The 26,708-nt window shown below is 44.4% G+C and overlaps 1 protein-coding gene across 12 annotated transcripts in view; it reads right to left on the reverse strand.

Annotated features, from left to right (window-relative positions):
• kirrel3b (kirre like nephrin family adhesion molecule 3b) overlaps positions 1-26,708 on the reverse strand; it is a 165,838-nt gene that overhangs the window by 53,017 nt on the left and 86,113 nt on the right. For 11 of the 12 annotated variants that reach the window (XM_037086813.1, XM_037086802.1, XM_037086759.1 and 8 more), the window contains exons 3-4: positions 12,130-12,279; positions 6,449-6,598 (exon numbers count right to left, since the gene is read on the reverse strand). In XM_037086813.1, coding sequence (XP_036942708.1) covers positions 6,449-6,598; positions 12,130-12,279 — 300 coding nt within the window. Of the gene's footprint in view, positions 1-6,448; positions 6,599-12,129; positions 12,280-12,407; positions 12,544-26,708 lie in introns of those variants that run through there. The other variant, XM_037086840.1, reaches the window with a different exon arrangement.

Here is a 26,708-nt window from a genome sequence, read left to right on the forward strand (position 1 = left end):
TCGCCACAGATGGGGAGGGTGCTGACATCGCTGCTCATCACCCGGCTATAAATCCATCTATGTGTGTACGCACTTGCGTGTGTGTGTGAGAGAGTTCTAGGATTGAAGGCTGGATGGATTTGGAAGTCAGGTTCACAGTTAAAAACAAAATAATAATAATAATAAAAAAACTGCTCGCTTCAAGGTTCTGTCAATTATTAGCCCACGTTGTTTTTTTTTTTTGTTTTCTTTTACGTTTTTTCACCACGTCAATCATTAGTTCGCTCGCTAACAATTGCAGTTTTGCTGAGGGAAAGCTGTTTACCATGTAGCGTGAATTCAAATCAGCCCGGCACCTGTACACAGTTGGTTACTGTTGTTATGCAGAGCACAGATGTATTCGTGTCGTTTCTCCTCCGTCTGTTGAAACGCAGAGGAAAAAAGGAAAAAGGGAAAAAAAAAAAACATCCTACATACAGTCTGTCTGCCATAATCACGCACCTGCTCGCAGCCTCTCTGATATCATAGATGTAGTAATCATTCCATCTCGCGTTCCAGACAAAATGGCAGAAAAGGCAGCATAATATAAGCGTTACAGTCATATTTTTTTTCCCGGAATGACTGCCGTTTAGGACACCTTATCTCTCTCTATACTTATGCTGAGATGCTTGACTAGACCTAAATTAACTTTTGTAGGAGACAAATTGGTTACTTACACCGCAGGCTCAAAAGCTTCTTTTTTTTCTTTTTTTTTTTTCACTTCTACTACTTTTGGACTGATGGGAAATTTTTGCTTGAGTGTCTCTTGAGAATTTGGCTCTTGCACTCACACGCACACTCTCACACAGACACACACACAGACGATGTCAACAACAGCATTGAGTAGGAGGGATATAGTATGAATATGAAATATGTGAAGTAAGGAAAACACAACTTTAAGTACGATTAGACGCAGACATCTTGCTCCCTTTTACTGTAAATCATCAAATCAGAAAAGCTACGAACATAGTACACGATGTCGAACCGTGCTAAGCTGTCATGGGGCGCTGCTAAGACTACCCTGAGACTCTGCATGCCCCAATCATAATAACAGCACAGGTGAAAATCACAAATAGAGGACGGTGAGAATCAAAGCTTTTTTTTTCCCCTCTTTTTCTTCCTCAGGGAACAACAACAACAACAACAACAGCTGCCAAATTGCACGCATTGTTATATATAGTCAGGCCAGCGTGTTGCAAACAATCCCTCTTATTGCAGACCCAATCGCTGGCCTGTGGTTTCCACTCGCCACGGACAGGATCGCTGTCGGAGTCAGCAGTGAACCAGACTCTCGGCTCAGGCCGGGGCTAGCACCACGGACAGCGTCTTTGACAGAACACACATTCAAGAGCTGTGCGGAGCAGCGTCCGCGTGCCGTTTCAAGCATAAAGAACTTCGAATTCCTCATTTCTGCGTTTTGTTAGTTATTCATTCCCCCCCCTACCCTGCCCTCAAAGTTCACCTCCATTAGTAGAAGGATGGCAGCGTGATACTTGAGAGCTAATGAATTCAGACTTATCCAGAGAAATGGCTGATTCAGCTTTGGCAGTTGGAAACAACAAAAACAAAAGATACCCTTGGGCTTTTGTGTACATGAATATTGTAGCTAAAGCGCTGGTCCAAAACATTAACCATGCAGGGAATGGAAAACAAATGTCTCGTACACAGCAGCTCATTCAAATGGCACGTTATCAATTATGTTTGGCAGCAGCACACTGCGTTTTAGGAACGCCTGTCCTTATGAAACATCTCGTGCGGCGTCTCTGATGTTGTCACCCCGGCGCAACAACTTAATAACTTAATAATGGCGCAAACCAGATACGGGTTCAAATGTAGAGCTAACAAAATAGCGTGCTGAAGAGACTCTAATCTCACAGCAGGGATAACATATAGGACGAAAACTCGCGTATTGAACATGGAGGACACAAAGCTGTGCGAGGGTCCAACTTGACCATGAAAAAGCAGAAAGAGACATCGCTACTTCTGAGGAGCAGTTTAATAAGAGTATAAGAAATCACCAGTCATTGGCGAAACAAACTGAAGCCACTGACATCAAAATCTGTGCAGACTTAAGCCTCGAGTGCACCACAATGCCGGTAAAAGCTAGAAATAGCGGCGATGCTGCTCGAGCAAGGCTATTCTTAAAACTCGGCTGGTCTGGAGTCAGCGCTGTTGGAACTGGATCGCGGGGAGAGTCAGCTGAGCAAACTTTGAACTGACAACTGCTGAAACTGTTTAAACCTGTTTAAATTTAACCACTGAGAGGACTGCCGAGTGCTCGAGGTAAAACGGTTCCCACAATATTTAGATCCCAGTTGCATGGCTTTCTGCACTGGAAGACACATTCAGGGGTTGACTTTTCTTGTTCAGGTGCCCAAACTATTTTGTGGCGTCTGAGTTACACAGTTTCTATCTGTCGTAAAAAAAGAGCCACTTTTGAAGCAGATAACAGAACCAATCGAGCGCATTACAAGCTTTTTAGTGGTAAGTCTGCAATGGAATTCCTCCCGTAGCTGCAGAGAATTACAGATCCTGACAGCTTATATGTTTTTTTTTTTTTTTTGTTTTTTTTTTCCCTGTGTCTTCAGTGAAGTGAACTATTCCCTCTTAATGAAGTGTCAAACCTCTCAAAAGAATGTTTCTAACTCTTTCCTGATCTCGGCAGCATGGTCCGCAGTATGACCTTCGTGACCCGGCACCGGGCAGAGTGGGGCCACAGGGGTGGAATAATGTGAAACGTTTGTCAAAGACGTGTCTGAAAGTAAAACCACACTGGACACCCTCCCTTGCCCTTGCTACATCGTGTAAAAGGCAACAACTTTGTCACATCCTTTCTTGCAGCAGGGAGAAAGAAAACAAAAAGAATCAATCCCTTTTCCTTTAAGTGCGAGGGTAAGGAGACAAAAGTTAAGGGACTTTTTAATGAGTTCATGCGAGGGAAAAAAAAATAAAAAATCAGTGATGGTATTTCGACTGTGATTTACGACCGGTGAGTGAGCCACTTCTCTCATCTCTGGAGTCTATCTCCGGCAAAGTAAATACCTGATGAGCAATTTTGAAACTTCAATTAGCAGAGATTACACGGAGGTACAAAGCGCCTCGGCATTAATTGTGCATCCTCTTTAAAAGCGGCCTTTTTTTAAAACCAAGAGGATTCGGTAATAGAAAAGAAATCCATGTCTCCGCATTAGCAGGGAGTGATTCAGTGAGTCACGGAGGGAAAAGAAGGCCGTGTTAAATAACGCATGAGAGAGACGGAGAAACAAAAACATTCAAGACAGACGCTGATTTATTAAAATGTCAGCAGTGAGTCATTAAATGGCAGCTCATTTCCTTATGACATTATGACATGCTGCCTATTCACAAAAAAACAAAAAACAAAACAAAACAAAACAAAACAAAAAAAACTAAACAGAACACCTTCAAGTAGTTTTGCAGCCGGAGACCTTAATCAAACAACGGTGATCTCCGGTCCCTTTGTTCTAGTAGTCCCCAACCTGAGGTAGAAAGATTAGAGCAAAGGTCTTGGAGCAGTGCCAACTTGCTGCAAGGGATATAATTAGCCTCAGGGGTCTTTTTTGGACCTGAAACCCCTTCGTTCTCTTGCTTCATGACTAATTCACAAGACCTTGATTCTCCTTTGGCATCCGAGGGTAAGCCTGCAAGCCACGCAAACGCTTGGATAGGTTAAGTTCACCAAACATTACGCCCTCAGAGCATTTTTTTTTTTTTTTTTTCTGACGAAGGAACTTTATTATTGTTTTGTAAATGTTTATGCATTCAGCGTTTAATTCGATCACTCGTGCACTCGAAGCGTTGGCTGAAATAAAAGGAAAATGAAACAAAGGGGCTTTTTTTTTTTTTCCCTTTTCTCTGCTTTGTGCGTTTACTTGTTGACAGGCAGGTCGGGAAAAAGGCCTCAGAGGAACTGGTTGACTTTCAAGGACAAGCTCAGCCAATCATTAATGGAAGAGAAGCAGGAAAAAACAAAACAAAACACATGGTAGGGTATCTGCTCTCCGGCGGTGATAAAGGTCTTTCTCCATGTGTTGGTAAATATTTATGTTGTGTTTCCTCCGAGCCCATCAAAGTCAGGAGGAGAGAAGTTCCTCTGATATGGCACATGGAGGAGTTTGGGCTGATATTGAGTTATGAAAGACGGAGGGCAGAGTTTTTTAGATTTATTCCGCTGTCAGCTCCGAGGGAAGGGGAGCTGCGTGTGAGCGTGTGCACTGGTGGATGTGAGCGTGCACGCGTCTGTGTGTGTGTGTGTAAGCAGATTGCGTCTGCGCGTACGTATATGTGTGTGCGTGCGTGCATAGGTGTGCTGGGCCGTAGCTGTCTTCCAAGTCGATAGACACACTCTGTCACCACTGGCAAGTAATTGACAGCTCGGAGTTTGCAGTGACACAGGCCTTGCATATATTTCCTCCATTACCTTGTGTGTGTGTGTGTGTGTGTCAGCTTGGAGTTCTCCCCGGCAGTGCGTTCAGGAGTCAGCTCACTCGGCGGGGGATTAAACAAACACCTTCCATTCGGGCTTATGGGGAGGAGTGATAAACTCTCTCTCTCTCTCTCTTTCTCTCTCTCTCTCTCTCTCTCTCTCTCTCTTTTTCTCTCTCTCTCCCCCCTCAATCAGCCAAATAGGTAATAAAGGCTTCCCCCTTTTTTTTTTCTCATTCTCACTTCCTGCTGCTTTACATTGCTCCTCAGTCCAAAGTCGAGCATTTGCAAATAATTTGTTTCTTCCTTTTTAATTACTCTGAGTAGTCGGTGTAGGGTTTGCCAAATCAGGAAAGCGCGGTGTCAAAGGGATTAAAACGAGAACACAAGAATTATTTGCATCTGCCGTATAAAGCAGCTGTTCCCTCCTACGTGGGGGCTGTTTTCAAATGAAACTGCAGTTTCATATGTAATAAAAAATCTACCCAAGGAGAATCACAAGGCTGGGGGAAATGCCTCTAAGCGACTTACTCTGAGGCCCTGGATGCCCTGAATGGAATGTAGTTTAATGGCTCATCCAGTCTATTGTCAGCGACCTTGCTCCGGTGTGTACATCACGGATTGTCAGAGGCTCCTCTCTCCCTCCTCGACACGTGTGATCAGATGGCAAAGTTTTGGGGAAAAGCACTCTGTCAGAGCAAGACTTAAACAACTGCAGAAAGAGGGACAGCAGCAGTCGGCAGAATAGTGCAGTTGCAACAGACAATTTTAGCCCTCTGTTGAAGTATCCATAATTATTCACTCATATCCATTTGCAGGGGGCTTGGCAGCCACAGAAACGTTATGCCGCAATTTGTCTTCCCCTCTCTCCTTTTCTCCTGCTGCCTTCTCCCCTACAAATCGTTAGTTTCACTTTTCATTAGGCCGGATCAATAAGGCGGATCAGCCGCTCGTGGCGAGGATACTGCGTGGCAGACACCCCCCCCTCTCTCTTTTTCTCCTCAACTCTTTTCTTTCTCCTCATTCGTTCTCCCTCGTTCCCTTTCTGCTCCGCCACTGACTCCCCGCTATCTCTCCGGCAGTCGCCCGGTGAAGGGGGGCCGCGGGAGGCAGCAGCCGCAGAAGTAGCGGGAGGCTCGAAGGGGGCCCGCGAAAAAAGACTTGGGCTGCCGATTGCACTGGCGCTACTCAACAAGGCAGAAGTGGCAACGCTGAATGATAACCCAATAAAGTTTAATTAAGAACAAGTAACCTCTCAAGCTTATAGTAATAATGAAAATGGAGGCTGCATGCAGGGGGAGGAAATTAAAGTGGAAATGTAAAAGTTCAGTCACATTGACACTGTCTGCCAAATGGGGCACGTTGGCATTGATTCAATTCCTGTTTTTTTAAATGGTTTTAACACAACATATGTTTTTGTTTCAAGGATTTACTGCAAATACTTGATCACGGCGTGAGTATGACTGCATGTGACGTGCGTGTATATATATATATATATATATATATATATATATATATATATACATATATATATATATATATATATATATATATATATATATATTTATTTATATTTTTGTGAAGCACCACTTCTGTTCGGGCTCCAGTCGTACTTCTGTCCACTGTTTTGGGCTCTAGAGCCTAGATTTGCGTTGACTATTTGGGGTGATGCATACAAGCTACTTTTCCTGCTTCCCCTCCTTCAGGACACCTGCACGTTGATCACGGGATTGTGCCCGACAAAAGCAGAACACTGCTTGTGCTACATTTGTTCTGGTGAATCACACACATTGAGAGCAATTAGGGCAAGTTCTGTGGCGTTGGTGCCATTTTGTCATCAAACTAGCATGAAAAACGCATGGGAGTGTGAGAAGCCAGTGACGCCAGCGAAGCCTCCATGAGTTGCTTTGCACCTCACTGAGCGGAGGTGGTTGGCCACTACAGAGGTGTTGTTTGGGTTGTGCGTGTGTGATCAAGTCGGACTCACCCAGCACAGTGAGGCGGGCTGGACGGGACCTCATGGCAGCCTGGACAGCCTGGCACTCAAACACGGCGTCATCCATCAGCTCGACGCGCTGGATTCGCAAATGATGCTCTCCCGAGCTGTGGTCGCCAATCACCGTGTAGCGAGGATAGCCTGCGGAAAAGCGACAACACACTCGTTCAGTTGAGTCCCCTCAGAATCACAATCCATGGGAAGTTTGCCTTTTCGCATCTAAAGATACATGGACAGTTCACATTTTCACACAAAGTGGCACATTTTAAAGGTGCAATACGTAAGAATTTGAGTTGAAAACATTCAGAAATTGACCTGAATTCTAAACATAATGTAAAGAAATAACAGTTTGACATTTTCTCTTCTATGTATTCTGTCGTAGAGAAGCATACTGAAGTTAGCACGCCTGGCAGCTAGCACTGGCAAGCCCTGGTCCAAAGCTGCAGTGCTACCAGAGCAAACACCAACACTCCCCTGATGCTCTGAGCTCCCAGACGGGACTGATAGCTGCACTTATTTAACTCATGACAGCTACGACTAGCAGCAGTTCATTAATCTGGTGTTATGCTGCTGTTTGTTTTGGGTAAAAATTCAGCAAGACACTAGTTCTTACATATTGCATCTTTAACATGTGACTATGAAATGATGTCACATGAGAACTGTGCATTTTCACAAGAGACAAGCATTTTTACATTTGAATGAAATCTTCTGCATGAGAAAATTACTTTCACGTATGAATTACGTTCATAATTTGTTTTCGTTCACAATAGAATTAGGACATCCACATGTACATAACATACAGCTCATAATACATTTTGCATGTATAGAAACAACAAACAGGTACACAGGCTTCATTTACATGCAGCAGGCTTATTTTCAGGTGGTCAACTGGGAAACATCTAAGTGTTAAAATACAAAATGTTAGCTTGTGCATGTGAATTGCACTGAGCTGCTCAAGATAATTCAGAGAAGACAGGTGAGTGTGAAAGGTTAGGGGGGTGTATATTTTTTTAATTGTTCATTTGCTAATTTGCTCAGGCACTGTCATACAAGGTTGAAACAGGAATCGTATGAATGTTTTTATTGCACTCCCAGCAATGTTAATGAGGCTGCTGCGATCCGGAGAACGGTGTTTTACTGCAACCGTAAACAGGAACAGCCAGAGTTTGAGTTGTTTCAGCATTGTTCGGTGAAATGATTTACAGTTTAATAATGCAAGATAGCAGAGCAATATCCAAGAGACCTGGGCATTTTTTTTTTGGGGGGGGGGGGGGAGGTTTAAAGATATCCCCTCAACTATTATCGAAATATGCATTGAGAGTGCGCCGTGGAGTGCATCCCTCCACCGGGGCAAATAAGCAGGAAGAAGAATGTGTTTGACTGGGAAGCTTTATGGGTTGTTTCTCATGCTTTTGGAATTACTCGTCTCTGAAGATCCCTTTTCTTTCCCTCTCACTCCATCTTTCTAATTATTGGGCATACAGTATGTGGGATGAAATTAGACTGTCTGCTCATAAAAGCACTTCAAACGATGTTAAGAATATCCAGCTAAGCTTTTTTTTTTTCCCCTCCACCATCCCTTAAATAATTGTTCAATGATGAAACCAGTGTACGGGGCTGGGACTGGATCGTTTTACAGCAGAACGAGGCCAGGCTTTCAACGAAGCACTCAGGAGACAACAACACACATTTTGTATTCGCACACTAAGTTATTGCCTTTTCCAAAAAAGTCTATCAGTACGCACTCAACTGTAGGGACGGCAGCGACAAATGTTGGGAAGTAAAACATTGATTTCTCCGTAACAGCTCACCGATGACTCATGTACATTTCGGAAAGTCACAAACTGTGTCTTTGACCGCAAATTTTTTACAGCTTTAGTGCCCAGAAAAAAAAAAAAAAAAAAAAAAAGGACACAACAGACTGGGCAGCCTCGTAACACCTTCTAAGTCCTTGAATGTGTCTACTGCAAAAGCTCATTGTATGCTCAGAGTCCAATTACTGACTGTTGCTTCACTGAACCCAGTTGCCTTTAATAGAGCATGAAGTGGGCCTCATTTTATGCTGGTGGGGTGAGTTACAGCCGATTAGGCCATCCGCCTACGTGTAGCCTTTAATCTTAAGGGTCCATACAGTGGGAGGATGAAGGACAAAAGAACACCTAAACATAAACACAAGCGCTGGGGAGAAAATAAACCGAGGAAGGCAGAATATGTGGCCGGCTAACGTAAAACAATAAAAGAGCGAAGGCGGGAGCTGCGACACGTGGATGTTTTGTGGGAAAACTGGTCACACAGGTGATAAAATGTCTCCCTCTCTTTGAATTTTACATTCCCCGGCGACAACGTGTCCCGCACTGAGCCACAGCGGGACTCCAGTCGGACCGGTTGTAAAGGTAACAGGGTTAATAGAGACCTGGTCACAACTAAAAGCTTCCATTAATAATATTAATATCCATTGACGGAAAAGGAGCTTTCTGCATGTTCATGCCCGGAATGATGTCCTTAAATAGAGGACACGCCATTATGAGCACAAGGTCACCTGGGGAACCATTTTGCTTCAATTTTATGTTCATTGATGGGATCCAAAGCAATAATGCCATTGTGGATCACAAGGGTAATGGTCATTGCACATTCCGAATTGATGTGACCTTGAGCTGACTCAGGTCCAACCCGCGAGTGTGTCCGCTATCTGGAAACGGGAGAATTTTTTCCCTCCCTCCACCCGCGCTTTTGTTTTGCTCGCCGTAATTGCTGCAAGGTACAGGCCTATGTACATTGCTGCAACACAAACAGATGATCTGGCCAATTACCTCATCCGTGCCTCCAGCCGGCTAAGAATAATTCTGCTGTGTGAGGACGTGGCTCTGTTCCAGTTTCATCTCTGTGCATTAGCTGGTTCCAAAAAGGAAGAGTGATTTGCATTTGCGGTGGACAGTTAATGATAAGGATTTCATAATCTCGTTTCCGAAACAACAGGGACACACTCTAATGTGTTTCTGCCACCTTATTAGCCCCCTTGATCACGCATTGTGTCAATACGACTAAAATTATCACGGCGCACATGAAGACGGATCGGCCCCCTGCTCTGATGTGTACATAAAGGGCCATTGATCTTAGATCTCAGCGAATTTCAAAGACACAATGTGTTACCTAAAGCAAACAATGTAAAAGAGGCCCATTAAGGAGTAATGAATCCATCAGGAGGAAATGGATTTGTCTCCAGGCCCGGATCAATGGCGTGCCGGGTGCATGTGTGTGTGAATATATAAGTATACAGACACTCGAGGCGTGGCCTAGTGATTTATAGTTTCACCTAGCACATGTTCCACACACTGTAACCACCGGGGGACGGGAACAGGTTAGCTGAAGCTGCGAACAGGTGACCGGTGCTCAATTTGCTCTCATGAGAGGCAGGAGAGGCGACGCACGCCTGCTCGCCATTCTTCTCACGAGAGCCCGCTCGCCTATACCCTCGGTGCGTCACGAACACTCCTTTCTTCTTCTCCTTCTTCGCCGGGAGAGTTAGCTTATAGCCGCTTTTGTTGCCATCGCCGCGCATGCAACAAGATGCGTCCTCCCCCCTCATCGTGCATATTCATGACATTGATTGGTATGTTCTGAGCGGTTGTGGGGCTACTTCACTTTTCTTTAATTAGAGTGGAGGAGCGTGACACAAAAGGGAATGAATAGGAAATTCAGGGGCAGATAGGAATCATTGGCTTTTGTGCTGTGATTTCTTGCGCTGAATGGTGAAAGAGTTCTCTCGGTTTAATCACTGCTGCTGTGAATGGAAACAGGTCCCAGGCGGAGCCCAGCGTTGCCGACGCAGCTCCTTTCTATGAATAGCCGAGCAGACCTATATTATTGAAATGCTCCATGCAACATTTGATTCGTCGCACTTTTTATGTATACAGCTGCCACTTTCCCTTTCATTGTGTACATCTTGCCGTGCATGTACCGTCACTCTTTTACTACCACGAGCACTGCTATTTTTTTTTTTTTTTTATGTAGGCAGGAGTGATAAAAAGGACAGCTGCGGAGCGCTTTATTTTGAAAAAGTGTCACTCCTCTCAATGGAAGGCACTCTGTGGGTATCATGCTGTCGATTCCACCTATCTCCCCCAGGCAGGCAGCTATTCCCCCCCTCGTATGGAACCCTGTGCATTTTCTAAATGGTTTAAGAGAGGAGGATCGCTCCAACTCTGCGTCTCAGGCCTGACTACGCAAGCCTTGGATTACTGTGTCTTGTCCATAAATGTTAAACTATTCACAGACGTGATGTTAAAGGTTGATCCGCTGCGGTTCCCTTGAGCTCTGTGACCCGACGGTCTCTCTGTTTTCTCCGTTCCGTTCCATTTTGACCATTTTTCTAAATAAGATTTCATCTTGATTGTCTTGTCCTTTTCAATCAATAGAAAATGGAAGAGGGTAAAACAAACTCAACATCTCTGCTCCAAATAAAATTGTGCCCCCCTCTTGCTTCCTCTATCTCTTTCTATCTCGAGCAATCATAAGTACTCTCCCTGTCTGCCTCCTCCTCCTCCTAAGGAGACTCAGAGACTGCAGGACCATTGTTTACTGCAACCCCTCGGGCTCCCCTGGGCCTGATAAGAACCTGAGGAGGGAATAAGGTGGCTTTACTGGGGCTCTGTCAGCCTCTGAGGTTTAATTACAGACCACGTCGGCGACAGGGAAGGCCTGCAGGAGCTTTTACGAAAGGTCAGGGGGTAGAGGACCCCCAATCTCCAGTGAAATACATATTTAATCGTTCCTGATCATCAGAGACTATTGTATTTTAAAAACTATTTTCTCGCTGTGCCTTGAATTGTAATTATTTCAGCTTTTCAGTGGTCACACAGAGGTGGCATGTGAGGTAAATTAGACTCCAGAGTAGAGACTGTGCCCTTATAGAGCACCACAGCGCCCCGCTGCGTACCGCGCGCCTGTGCACGGATTCAAATGGATCTCCGTTTCAGAAGAATTTAATGATCATTTCAGTAAATGATGCAGGCGTGCTACGCTTTTATGGATTTTCTCATTCGGTGGGCTTGGCGCTTCAAAAAGGTTGTAAATGTTTATTTGGAGGAGTGATATGTTTCCTTGAAACTCATCAAAGTCATGAATATACATAAAGCCTTGATTGGTGGAACAACGGGCTACTAAATGACAGTGCAGTAGTCACTTTTACTCCAAATTAAACAATTAAGGCAATTATACACGAGGTGCAGTGTAATTAGCGTACGCCAGCTACTCTTCAAAATGCCATTTAGCAGCCTGAAGCACCAGCAAAAGACCAGTGCCACTATTGATTTCACATTTCATTTGGATTTTTGGGCCTCCCTGCCAAACTCAAAGTAGAAAAGATGTAGGTCTACCTCTCACACAGAGATGCATTTTTAATTCTGTCTGGTCATGTCGTTAACGATGCTCCACGCAACACTTGTAACATTACACTTCTATTCCAGTGAACCATTGTGAGACCTCTGTTATCTAATCGCGCTCTAATTTATTTGGCAGAGGCTGGGGTGTTGACACGAGGGGGGCCTCGGATGACAAAAAGCAGCCATCTGAATATGACAGTTATATTAGGGAGTGTTAATTAATAGGAGGAACGGAGGGTGATGGAGAAAATCCGGGGTGACGCGCTCAAGGGGATGAATGCTGCTTCTTACCCGCGAGGTCTCTGCCAACACCCAGCGCCAGGCCATCTTTGATCCACAGGACGACGCCGTGGTAGCCGGGGATGGTGCAGGGTAGCGTCACAGGCTGGCCCGCCACCACCACCAGGTCCTGCGGTTGCTGGGAAAACATGGCCTCCGCTCCTTCAGAAGAGACAACAAAAAAAAAAAAAAACAAAGGAGGGAAAGGTTAGCGCTAACTCATCGATTTGTTATTCTAATAGGCATGAGAATTCAAGATCAAGGATGGAAACGAGTGCTTTTACAAACACCTGCTTTCAACGCCTTCAGTGTTTGAAGGTCTGCGCGAAGGCAAAACGAAGGGGGTGATGGTGGTTGGAAGGAAGTGCACCGCATGCCCATTTCCACCAATTTCACTCAAACGTCTTGTCAAAGTCATGTTGGAAGTAACCCTAAAGGGTGAGACACAGACGCGGCGCACTCTTTTACAGTTTCCCCCGAGACAAGCTACTGTACACGCATCAGAGGTGTCAGCGCAGCGCCAGGACTGAAGGAGCGGGCTAAGAGACAGCCGTCGCAGCTCGGCTTGGTTCATTTATGAAGGATGTCAGCGTGCAGATGGGCCGGGGCCCGTACACACCGCGGCGGATAACACGATCTCGTCTGCCAACACCGCTCTAGTGGCATACATTAACTCGAGCTCACACCCATGTACTCCGACTGTGCAACCGCTATTAGCTGCACTCCTCCGCCGCGTGTTCAGGCGGAAAGTGGTGTGCAGTGAACTCCATTAGAGGCAGAGGGTGTGTTAATGGCGAGGGGAGGGTTAGTGTTGTGGATCAGAGAGGAGGGTGCAGAGTGGTGCTGATGTGTAGTTAGACACACTGGCACACTGCCTATCAACTAAAGCCTACACACACACACACACACACACACACACACACACAGATATATGCTCTCTGGCATGCATTCGTACAGACACATTTGGGAGCACAGATTGCAGCGAAAGGTTTAAAAAGTGTCACTTCCTCTCTCACACTTTTTCGTCCGAGACAGTTTTGTTCGCGGCCCTTTTTTTTTTTCTTTTTTCATCCAAACTTCTGAAGTTCAGTCACTCGGATCAGAACCGTCTACCTATTGTTATTACTATTATTATTACTATTATTTATTTATTTATTTATTTATTTATTTATTTATTACTGGAACATCTTCCTATCCTTCAAACACACAGGCACACATACAAACAGGAGGCGTGTATCCCTATAGTACACATCCACACACACACACGCACACACACACACACACACACACACACACACACACTTCTTAAATTAATCACATGCAAATGAAAAGCTGATGGAAGACTAACACGAAGCGAATTACAATAACAAGCAGAGCAAAGACGGGCGAAGAACGCGACAGGGCGTTTTCATCTTACAGCATCTCTCCATCACGCCGCAGTTCTTTGGATGCTTAGTTTTATATTCAAAGAAATTACTCATCCTATTGCGGGCGAGGAAATTGATTCGCTTTGTTGTGCGATTTCAAAACCACATCAGAGGAGGGGGAGAGAGAGAGAGAGAGAGAGATTGTTGTCGTACGAGAAAACTGATTTTAATTTAGTTGGAAAATGCCATTAGAATCCCCACAAGTCATTTATTTATTTATTTATTTATTTATTTTTTCCAGCCTTGAACTGAATTCGGCGTGATGGATAGCTTGTTAAAGATGTAAGCAGAAGTTTTTCGTATTGATTTCGGGCACTCTCCTCGCTGTGTACACCGTCACGCCGACAGAAATGCACAACCCCGTACGCCGCCTCATTTTAATATAGATGTATTACTAAACCAGCAACAGGAACATTAAATAATGCGCTGTACCTCAAAGCACATAATGGGCTTTTCATCATCTGGAGACTAAACAGCTTCTCCCCTTGCTAACCAGACCCTTCGTAAGTGCGTGGATGTATATTGTGGGTAATGCTGCCCTGCGTGAGACTTTGTCTCCCAATAAGCGTTGCCCTTCAAGCCGAGACAGCTTTGTTCGGGGCCTCGACTGCGTTTCCCGCGTGAGGAGCTTATCTCGGCTGTACTCTGCTACCCAGTCAGTGGCAACGCCAAGATAGACAACTCCTCAACAGATCTCTTGGCACGTTCTGGGAAAAAAAACAAAAAAAACCCCACTGTAAACGCCAGGGAATCTTGTATCTGCTCAGTCATGACTGATACTATCAAACAGTTCCGCCTGTGCTGTAATTGATTTAACATTGGAGGGGTCTCACTGCTGGCAGCACACGGGTCTATGTTCTTTCCTACAGCCCACCTATTTTCTCAGCCCTGTGTTTTATATTCACCGGATCCCTCTTGCCTCATCTGTCATCGATAAAATAAAAAAGAAAAAAAAAAATTAAAAAATAGGCTGGAGATTATTTTTCACAGATAGTCTTCCCTGATGTGCTGCTCCCCAGGCGGAGCGGCGCGGTATCAGCTTGATTACAGCATTCAATTAAGTGAAAAACATTCTGAGCTGTCTTATATGTTGCTGGATACTGTCTGCACGGTGACAGGTTTTTTAGCGCACAGTTTGCAGTGGGAGTTCATGCTAATTCCGTGTCACACTTTTGCCCTGAAACTGTTGTAAACAAATATCTGGCTCTCAAACAGCCCCCTCACAAAAATATTCATTAACGACGCACAACTGAATCACACGCTTTCTTACACAACCTGCGCACACACACACACACACACACACACACACGTGAGCCGGTGCCGCTTATTAAGCAAGCACGACTGGGCTCCACTGATTTTTGAATGTGGAGATCAGTTTACTCATCACAGGGAGATGCCACGCCGCCTGTGAAGACAGTTGCGTAACGTTCTTCTCCGGCTCCGGAGGGAGCTTTCCAAAGTCTTAAAAACTGATTATGTCACAAGTTTGGTCTTGGAGGCTTCAACTTGGAGCGGAAAAGCCTGGGTTTTCAAACTGGAGGTGCAGAGTTTAAAAGACATAAGGATTTACCTGTCAAGGTGGGCCTAATACTTGATGAGGTTGCATTATGTGAATTATAGGCTCCGGCGCTAAAAATTAGACTGACTTCATGCGAGTATAAAAACAACTAGTGTTACTGTATTACTAGAGCAAAAGTGAAAGTCACCCTTATGAATAGTCCTTAAGTGTTGGCATTGAAGATGCAATGCGTTAGAATCAGCCCCTTTGACTCTCATATAAGCGTAGCATGTGTTAGCTTGTTGGCTCTGTTGTCCATGCAGGTAGCCAGACCACCAGGGGATTGCTGGTGTTTATACTGCTAGCACAGGAGTGTTGGACCAAGTATTCAGATGCTCCCCTGTCAGTTATGAAATCAGTTTTTCAGCATTTGTTTGATTCTTTGTTTGATACTTATAATCAGCATTCTTTTCTTTACAACTCTGATTGCTGTTAAATGAATAATATTATATTCACTATTTATGGGTCTGGTGCAGCGTGCAATCTGCGAAGCAACTACTGACTGAATTCTCAAATTAATGTAGTAGAACAGAAAGCAAAACGCGTTCTTCCACAATTTAGCAAAGTGGAGCGAAGTGGTTAACAAGTGCCCCAAAACTGTACAAATAGGGTTTGCTACATGGCACTGAAACAAAACAAGCATGGTATCATCGGCATGGAGAGTAGTCAACGGTGACCGCCAGCCAATCAGGATTCAGATTTACAAAACATCGATACTGCTCTTGAACAAAAGGGGTCTGCTGACACATGCTGAAACCCAAAGTTTAAGACCTTGAACGGGGCTTCAGACATGCTCCCTCTTGGATCGGGAATTGACACTAAAAACTTGGCCCTACTGCTGTAGCATATTAATATCCTTCAAGTGAATTAGCCTAAAAGTTTGTACTGTGTTGCCAATCCAAGAATGATGTCCTAGCAGGGCTATTAAAACACGCCGGTGATGGGGAGAATCAAAGCCTTAATCTGACACCAGCTTGTACTTGTCACTTGAGCAGTTAAAAAGTGACCTCCTTCATTCAATTTAAAGCCTGGCTGACTCTTGCAACAAATGTGTCTTTGCGGGGACACGGCAGCACAGAAATGGGCCGATGTGTTTTAGAGGGCCGGGGCTTCACATCAAGGTGGCTACATTCATTCATCCATCCCCTCTGCGCCGAATAAATCTCTGTCACATCTGCCAGATTCATCCTCCACTGCGGCTTCACAGTTTGGGCAAAAGACTTGTCGCTCCCCCTTTATTACGTGCCAGACATGGCACGTAACAGAGTGGAGGCAACCTCTGTCCCCCTCACTTATTCGTGTAAAAAATATATATTTTCACAGTTAAAATGCCCAATTAAGAATCAAGCACCTCACTTTTGACTTCATCGCTGACAGTAATACGAGGGGGGGGATTGTGCTCAGGTGCCCACGGAGCTGGAGATCCACGTTAATAACGCTTTATTGAGCATCCTAATGGGGTTTACTAGAGAGCTTGGTAAAACATTAATAATAATATGAAAAACAGTCCAGACATGCTAGTTTGCTGCGAGACTAATGGGCCTTGACTTCAGCGGCTAGGTTCGGTAACTGTGTGGGCACACAGAGCGGAATCAGACACATTTCGTCTGTCGCTACAGACAACAGACGGCCCCTGGGTTTTTCTCTCCCAGCAGCAGCCAAATCTGCATTATGAATATAACCTGAGAAAAAAAAAAAAAAAAAAAAAAAAGTTTTTTCTTTTGGTCTTTATGAATTGTCTCGGAAGATTAGTGGCAGTAACAGAGGAATGTTTGACGTCAGCACATTTTCTAAATTGAGCATCGTGCTTCTTTCATAAGAGAGCATATCCATCCATCCATCCATCCATCCATCCATCCATTATCTAACCACTGCCTTTCCTCAGAGCCACGCTGCAGATGTCAAAATGTAATTGTATACTTTAATCAAGGTGGGTGTGTTACATAGCAAACAGAGAACAACAGCGTTTCAATAGTGCTGATAGTGCAGCATGAGACAGTAACACACGTCACCTTAAAGGACCAGTATGTAGGATTTAATGGCATCTAAACTGCATCCAACTGAATATCCCTCAACCCGTCCTCCGTTTCCAAGCTTGAAGGAGAACATGTGGTGAGGGTTGAAAGGCCTGCTTTACAGGCCGCTCTTTAGTTTGTCCCTTTTGGGCAACTATAGGAACACGGTGGTGCAACATAGCAGACTCCGTAGAAAAGCAACCGCTCCATCTATGGATATAAATGTCTCATTCCAGAGTCACGGAAATGCAACAGTTCTTAGTTTCAGGTTAGAGAAAAAACTAGTATTCTCTGAAAAGCTTGTCTGTACAGAACCACATTCAAAAGCACAAAAGTGATAGGCAATGTTTTTTACATGTCTAAATCCACATATTTTGTGTTTAATCTGTAACATATTCAGGTAGGTAAATGACAATTTTTGATCCCCTTGCAAATGTTCATGCATTATCCCTTACCGGATATGTTTATGTGCATCAAATCATTCATAGCCCTGCATTTGGAAATAGGAGGCTAGAGATCTTTGATAAGGACTGCCCGGTTGTTTCAAACGGTGGAAAAAAAATGCAGGTCGTTAAAGACTGTGCACTGAGCCATATTCATAATGTGGACCGGCACTCTGCATCGCCTAATGTTGTCATTTCACTTCAGATAATTTGTTTACCATTGGACGGCTCCTGCATTTCCACACACTCCAGCACTATTTTCCCCTCAGTGCTAACTGCCCCCAATTTCATCGCTCTTTGCCAATCAGGCCTGAAAATTACCGTTACGGACACACATCCAGCCCACTTCAGAGAAATAATCAGCATGCCGTCTGTGCAGCATGTGGCCACACAGCACCAAAGCTTAGCCCAGGATCATTATCAAAAACTATTACCCCTCTGGCCTGGGCATTTTATACCAGCAATTTAGAAGCACAGGAGGGCTTCAGAATATGGAGGAGTGGGTGAGTTAGTTATAGGTGTCGTAGTTTGGTAGGCAATGACAGCGGTTTCTTTTTTTAATGACTTTGCTGCTGGTGGTATATAAATGGCTGGGAGAAACCATTGGAGGGAAAGTGAGGGGGAGAGGTTTATTTTCATCGCTGTCTAATCCACTGGCAACGTTGCCATAGGTGACAGATGCTAGGCACTTTTTCATCAAGGCATGAATTTGAAGCAAATCTAAAGATATTCTTATAGATCCTCCTGCAATGTCCAGCAGCACTGGAGACAAATGAAAAATATCACGCATTCCAACAGCTACCAGAAAAAAAAAAAAAAGAAAAAAAAAAAAAAATCCTAAGCACTTGATCAATCATCTTTTTTTTGATCTAGTCTTTTCAAAGCTCTGTAAATTATTACTCAATGCACATAAAATAAATCCACCGGTGTCTTTAACTCTGACTTGTAGTTCTACATAAATCACAGATCTCCAACAATATTGACCTACATCTTTTTTCCTCTCCCAGCTGAAACTCGCCTTGTGCAACGCACGCCCTCCCCGTCTCTTCGCCAGACCTCCTACTCCTCGGAGGCAGCGTCGCAAATCCTTGTCCTTCGTCACCAGACGCTGATTAGTCATCAGCCTACAGCTCCAGCATGCACACTCTCATTCTCACCATAGGTCTAATGGCTGTGATTTGTGCAATTTAATTATCCGCGGAATGCTTATGAAGTTGACATTGTCAGTGAAGCGTGCTGTGATTCATCAGTCCACTGAGAGGATAGACACCACGGGAAAAGGTTGCCTTTGGTCATAGGCTCGCATTCCTTGTTCAGAAAAAGTCTGTCTCAGCTCGGTGATAAATGTCTGAGAATGCCATGGAACACATTTGACAAAGAAAGCAAGCCAGATTACAGAGGTGTTAATGCAACATCACTGCAAGTGTGTGACAGAAACTTGGCAGGAAACGGCCAATTAAGTACCGATCATATCTACTGAAAGACACACTTTGATCAACTATCTTTCGTGATCTAATTCATTCGCAGTAGTCACCCAGCATTTCTGATTGGGTGTGATTGATATACTGCCTGAGTTTTACTAGGCAATTATCATTTCTTGATATTTGGCATGTTTAACTCTTCAAAACCTTAACGCGGGATATTTCAAATAACCTCCTTTAAGACGTAATACATACAGATGCACCTCGCTGGAATAAATCAGTGAGACTCCATGAACGGTACAGCGTGTAGTTACCAAGAAAAGGAGGCCTGCGCCGACAGACAGTGCGCGGAGGTTGGTTTAAGTACAACACCTTTTCATAAACTTGTCGTTCTGACAGAAATTGCCTTCAGTGTGTTCTGAAAAGTGAACATTACACGAGAGCGTGGAGAAACAGCAGGAATGACAAGGCCTCAGATACTCGCTATAGCTCATCGCGGGGCTGCTCCGGGTGTTATTCGTTGTAATAATGTGAACCTTCTTTCTCTCCGGATGCAGGAATTCTTACGAGATCGCTCAACCCTGCTCTCGCCGAGGTTTTCGACGCAAATTTGTGAAGCCCTGTTTTTTTCTCAGAGCCGCTTTTGCTACACGGGCTGCTTCATTAAAAACAAAAAATGTAATCCCTCAGATGCAGCTGGCAACGTTGCAACAATAGTTACCAATAATGAATATTTCATAAAGCTCTATCAGCCCATTAGAGGAGGCATGTATTACTATCAATCTGTCTTCCTCATCAGAATGTTCAAATCCTTTTTCCCTGCCTGTCCACTTGTAAAAACAAACACTGTATGCAGACTGATAACACGCCAAGCCTATCCGCGCTGTGATGGCTGCCATTATGAGCAGAATTTGTCTGTGGGAATGCAAATTCATGAAGCAGGGAAGATAAACATCAGTGCTGCCTGAAGACGTTGTATTTATGCCCTCTCTCACACTGTGCATTAGTGGAGCATGACAGTTGCCAAGGCATAATCAAGATGGATCGCCTCCAATGATGACTTCTAAAAATTACAAATGGCAACAGCGGGGAGGCCTCGCAGGCACTCGCTTTATCATCAGCCGCGCGGCCAGAAGTGAGATTTCATGGACATCAGAAAACTGGAGTATCAGGGGCCACAAACAGTTTATTAAACCTCTTTAGGCTCCGTCGTTTCTGGCAGGTTGAATGCAGCCGGGGTTCAGAGGTCGTCGAGGCATCATAATCTCATCCCTGCCCGCCTCGGAAATTCAGAGCGGTCGGACAAACAAATCCGTCTCAACATCCCCCTCGATGAATAAAGAGAGTGAGGGCTTTAATGAGGTGTAAAGGTCTTCGAGGTTGTGAGCCTCTAAGTAGCGTGAAATCAAACAATACACACGTCTTCGTCCTGGACGCACTCTGAAAAAAAAAAGAAATTCCGACCGCTGATTGTAATCACTGTTGTAAAGCAGCAACTCCTGCGGGCTGGTTTCCAAGGTAACTACAGTTCAAAGAAAAACAGTTCAAATATTCTAGTTAGCATAAATGCGACTGAACACCCCATAACCCTCCTCCCCTGACTGGTATTGATTAAAAAAAAAAAAAAAAAAAAAAAATAAGGGTGGGGGGGGGCGGAGCGAGTTGCTTTGGAAGCCGGACCACTTTTTTAGAGCACACGTTTGCATAATGGGAAGCAGGGACATAAAAGAGATGCAAATGAGCTGTGGAGGGAGATGGAGATGGAGAGGAGAAGAAGTTTGGGAGTTCAGATGGGGCCTGATTGAATGGGATGGGTCCCTTCTGTTTCTCCACTGCGTCATTAGATCCTCTCTTTGTCAACTTTCACCACTTCATCGCCTGCTGCCTCCTCAGGGCCCCTCGGCGACTCGAGTGTTTGTCTGAATGTTTGTTCGAAGAGTCCAAGGCCAGTCTTGCTATTCTTCGCTGACATGTGAACACTTGAGTGTTTTTTCCCGCGTCTATAGATTCCAAGAAGCCCGACGATTTGCAAAGTGAATACATTGTTTGTGCAGGGGAGGGACCTTGAAGGCTGTTCAAAGTGAGCCTACATTGGGATTGATCATGTTCGTTAAGGGATGATGAGCATTTGAAACAGACTCAGGTGGCTGATTTGATGGATGCTGTGTGGAGAGGGCCTTAGTCCAATAGGGCATATCATATATTTTGAGGGCGAGTCCCATTTTTCTATTACATGATATGTCACAGGCACAGAAAGCCACATTAAGCTGCCTTTTGTCCAGCCATAACTCATATTTTGTAGGGCTGACAAGATAAAAGTGTACCTTGACTTTCAAGACTCAGAGCATTTTTTTTTCTCTCTCCCTTTGAGTGAGATTAAATCAAGAGGTAGATCAAAGCCCTTGGAAAATAAAGCCAAAAGGGATGTATCTGTGTGTCAGAGAAGGTTTAGAAAAGGTTTCCAATCCACATAAAGGTTTTAACAAGTCGCTAACAAGTCTTCATGCTTTAGAAAAAATCTGTAGAGGTTATTCAGATCAGATTGGTTGCCATTCTGGATACAAAAGCCTTCAGCCTTAGGTTTCAGTATCCATTAACTATTTGTTTCTTGCAAATAAGTCACAGAAAGTGAAATAAAGAAATCATTACAGTAGACAACTCATGGGAGGGTGAACTGGGGGGCATGAGGCTCCATAAATAGGCCCCGCTCTCAGAGATGTTTTGCCCAAAGATGAGGTTCCTCCCTCACAACGCAACGGTGACGGCACTTTGAGTTGTTTACCTTTTCCCAGCGTTCCGCCGGAACGCTCGTCGCATCTGTCAAGGTTTCTCTCGCAAAGACGTGTCGTATTTTTATCTCCCCGCTCTATACAGCGTAAGCTGCGGGAATCAGGCGTCCCCATTTTGTTCTTTATGAAGGAAATATTCGGGTATACAAGACAACATGTTACGTCTGCGCCACCGCTGACTGGATCAACAAAGGAGGTGTGTGGGACGGGGGGGGAATATAGGCTCTGTGGGTTGTTTACTGGCATATTTTAAAAGAAAAAGCCACAGATAGATAGATAGATAGATAGATAGATAGATAGATAGAAAGAAACTGTTAAACGTTTTGCAAAACTGCATATCCCCCTCTGAGATAGCTTAATTCAACATTAAACACTGTTTCCCATTTCCTGTTGAGCTCAGTGGATTAGAGTAGGAAGAATAGTTGAATGATAGAGACGGAGGGATAAGAGCCCTGCTACTACCATCTCTCAAGAGACACAGCAGCTAATGCTCACATGTCTTCGCTTGGGATGGATTTATAATTATCCACTTTTAGTGATTAATGGTCTTATAATTATCTGCGATGAAATATATCAACAGACTTGTGTGGCTTCTCACAATCGACTTCAGCGATTATAATGAAAACACCATGAGGATGAGGGGCTGAGCAGTGTGTCAGTGATAGCACATCAGTGCTTATCCAGTAAGGAAGTAAACAGGGTATTTTCGTTTAAAAAAAAAAAAAAAACAAAACATGGTTGTCTTAGAAACACTACCTGTGATTCGGATAAAGTTAAAGAAATATCTTATGTAATGAAGTTACTTTTCAAACAAACAAAACACATGTAATATATCCTGGATTTTAACAACAGGCAAGCAGGAATCAAGATGGTGTACTGGAAAAAGGAATGCAGTCTCATTAAAAGAGATGCTCTCACTGAGCTTCCTCTGACTCATAAAATCCCCATTCGACACCCTCCAGACAGTGGAGACATCCATTCTCCTCTCATCGTCTTCAACAATTTGCTTCCCTTGGAGACAGCCGCATCTCATTCTTCTTCACTGGCTGCTGTGACATTGAAAGAGACCCCTAATCAAAACATTTGTCTTTCTTTCAGCCTGCGCTCAGACCGGTGAATGAGAGCTGACACCGGAGGGAGATATATTTGTACCAATCAGGGCCTCATCTCCGTGTCACCACCAGGCGAGTGTTTTATCTCGACAGGGCACTGATGAATCCGCCACTTAGCCTTGATTTGGAGGAGCGGCTCGCCACTGCCAAAGTGCCAGGTTACATCAGAACGTCAGCGGCTCAGCCGCGGCCATTACAGGCAACACAGGCATCTGCCTTTACCATGAATGCTCATAAATGTTGCAGTAATGATCCTCTTCTTGTCTTTGGTCAAGTGAGCCGTAGTTACAATTCTATGTTCTATTGAGTGGAATTTTTCTTTTTCTTTTTACCTGTTATGTGAGTGTCATGTGTCAATAATGGTACTTTGTTGCCTGATCTCTTAATGTATTTTATCTTGTAAATGTGGCATTAAACGAGTGAAAGGGGATGCCTTAACACCATTTCTCAGGTAGTGCTAAGCCACAGCCATGCTACCGCATTTATTCAGTCTCTTAAAAAAAGCTCTTTGCTTAAAGCTGTAATGCCTTTGTCACATGTGCTGGAAAAAAAAAAAATAGGCTGCAAAGACAGTTTTCTGAGTTAACGACTCAATAAAAGGCTACTGATCTTCTGTGTCACTTTTAAAAGGGGGCTGTTTCAAAGGAAAGCCTTTAGATGTTGGACCTCAGCATCCATATTTCCCCCCTCATACCATGTGGCATCCCTGCCCTGTTTACATTCCAAAGCAACACCACAAACAGTAAGCCATCTGAGATTTGATTTTTGTGATTTTCTGTCACCACCCCCTAAAAATAACAGGCCTCTAATGACGACATCCATTGCGCCCATTAGAGAGCATTTAAATTAACCCTCAGCCTGGTTAGCGGCTTGATGGCTGTCAGCGCCTCTACATGTAAACGCAGGTGAGGAGGATGAGTGTAATACACTTTGGATTTTACCAAATGCATGTTCATGGCTGCAAGTGCTATCCGCTGCATTAGTGTGAAAAAAAATAAAAAAAATAAAAAAAAGCTTTTTGGAAAAGTGGAGAAAGAGTGTGTGTGTGTGTGTTTGTGTAGAGAGAGAGATGAGAGGCAGGTACCCGCGAGCTACAGTACCTGTCAGACAGAGTGGAATGTTGTAACAAGACAAGTAAAGGAGGCTTTATCAAGGTGTGCAGGACACCACTGACATGAGATAAGAGGCCTGAGTCGGAACTACATTATGCCACACCTTCACTAAGAGGACTCTGTCAAGACAGGAGTAAAGAGATCCATTTCAGTGAGGGAGCCACCATAATACTTGACTGCAGAAAGCCATTACCTTTCAAGTATACACTCTACCTTTAAGTGCATATAAGGCAATAAGCAGACACTCTATCCTGTAATTTCATTTGGATTCCCAAAGCCTTTCTTTGAAATCGGGCCCCTTAAATGGACAAAAAACATTATTTCCAGAAAGCTGTAGGCAATGTCTTTAAAGTAGTGAAAAAAAAGGGTGCAGCCATATATTGTGTTTGGAATGGAAATTCAGCTTTTAGAGGAGGTGCGGTTTACAGTGAGAACACCAGACCGGATAACTGTCTGTGAAGTTGGCGCGCCGCGGATGGCACTTCGGTTGGGGGCTCAACAGCGCGTCCTCGAGCGTCCTCTACCAGTCTACGCACCTCTCCAGCAATACATCACCGGGCTCTGAACGGGACCACAAAACATCTCCCCTCGGACCCGCTTTCCACACTGTCACCTCGCACACAACACCCCTTCCCCGGAAATCTCTCAATCAAAGCTTCATTTGCATTTCAAAGTAGCACTTTACAGCCATGGAGAGGACATAAAATCACACCTGCCTTCAAATAAATAAATGGGAATTCAAAACGGTGTAAAAAATGATATAAAAGCAAGAGCTGGCAGAAAACTAAGCTTGTCATATTTTATGTCATTTACAGTACATTAGCAAATGCCATAAAAGTGCACAGCTGTGCGAGATGCACTAGTCGTAGGATTTAGGGGACTTAAGGCAGTAATATAAACGGGAGGGTAATGATAGGAAAAGGTTTGGCAGAAACTCTGTGGGCAAAAAGCCTAAAAACTAATTGAAAATGCTCCCTTTTACTTCTGTCGCATTTCCTCTTTGGAGTCGCGTAACATTCTAAACTGATCCGTTTGTTATAAGAGCTGTTTATCGAACTACTTTACGTAAATGGAAATAAATACACCTGACTCGAGATGGGGGCTCTTTTTTTTTGTTTTTTTTTGTTTTTTCTTCCTCAAGGCCCTTCACCTCACTCAAATACATTTTCATGAAATAGTTTACCTTCACCAGATGCTTTAAATCCTCCCTGTTCCAAATAAAAAAGGGAGCCTTTCCTGTCCATTAACCTAATACATTTGCAAAGGTGGCTCTAAGAGCAGTTCAGTGAGGCAGTACCGCTAAACCGTCATCCGTCCTTGATTCGTGTCTGCCACCACCAGCATCACCAGCACTGGGCAGACCGTCGGCGTCGCTCCTATTGGTCATTGTTGGGAGACTTAGTGTGCGAGCAAAGGAGCCCTAGTCTTCAGTGGATCACAGAAGTGGTTTGATGCTGAGACTCAGGTACCTCTCATCTCAGGTTACTGTCTCTCAGCGCCCCTGGCCTCCCCCGGGGCGCTTTGCCACATCCAACTCAGCATCCTGGTTACTAGACTGTGAAGCCTGAAGAAAGCCTTTTTTTCCAAGACTACTAGCTCTCCTTTCTGTCACACCTCTTGAACTTTCTTTTGCCGACAGCACCGCCTGGGGCCATAATTCAACTCCTGATAGGGGAAGAGCTTTGAACCCCCACACTCCTCCCACTCCTTTCTCGTTTTTTTCTAATTTAAATATCAGCTTTTCTCTTGCCAACGTTCATTTCTCCATGCAGGTGAAACACTCGGAGAAACGCGGCTTAACCTTTCATTTAGATTTTGCTTTCTTTCGGAATAAAGATAAAAATTCAACCAGGCGGCACTGCTACGCACAACTTCGCCCCCCTTGCACGCTTCTAACTCACCTGGATGTCAGTTTGACAAATGACTGTGACAAGGTTTTGCAACAGGGCGCTCCCACTTCGAAGAGTTTACCGAGGTGGCTGAGCTGTTTGAGAGCAGGGGGTCGGGCGTTATTGTGTCACCTAAAGAAAGTCCGCTGACCAACTTCCACTGGTTTCATGAGCGGTGATGGAGAGTGTGAGCGAATGATTCCTTTCACACTTTCTATCTCATTAACATTGGAGGAAATAAGTCGGGTTACTGCCAGCGCCTCTTACTCACAGTTTATCTCTCCTGGAAAAAAGGCATGGCATACGAGAGAGCGAGAGAGAGAGAGAGAGAGAGAGAGAGAGAGAGAGAGAGAGAGAGAGAGAGAGAAGACTGAATTACTACTATGGGTTTTAGAGTGAAGAAACATCCTTGACTGCCTTTGCCTTATGGAGAGCTCATTGGAAATATAGACCGTTACAGCCAGAATGCCAAGCATGAAAAGCAGTCATAAAAAAACTGTGCCATCTACTGTCGAGTCCTCTCCAGGGACCGGCTACACCTCATTATATCAAACGATCTTCCATTTAAACCCGTTCATAATCCAGGGGGTAGGTCCTCACACCCTCTCCACTTAGTGTGCGCAGCACCGGGCTGCGGAAGCGTATCTTAAACCGCTCTAAGTCACGATAACTAAACCAATTAGAGGGCCCTCTCAGCACAAAGCAGTCACGGGCCTCTACTGTTTTTAACGGGCACTCACGGGCACTTCAGCCTTCGCTTTTTGCCTGGTCACTGAACTGCCTCATGTAGTTACCCTTGGCTATTACCTTTGGCCGCCATTGGCG

Source organism: Acanthopagrus latus, chromosome 2, assembly GCF_904848185.1.
Source record: "Acanthopagrus latus isolate v.2019 chromosome 2, fAcaLat1.1, whole genome shotgun sequence".
NCBI lineage: Eukaryota > Metazoa > Chordata > Actinopteri > Spariformes > Sparidae > Acanthopagrus > Acanthopagrus latus.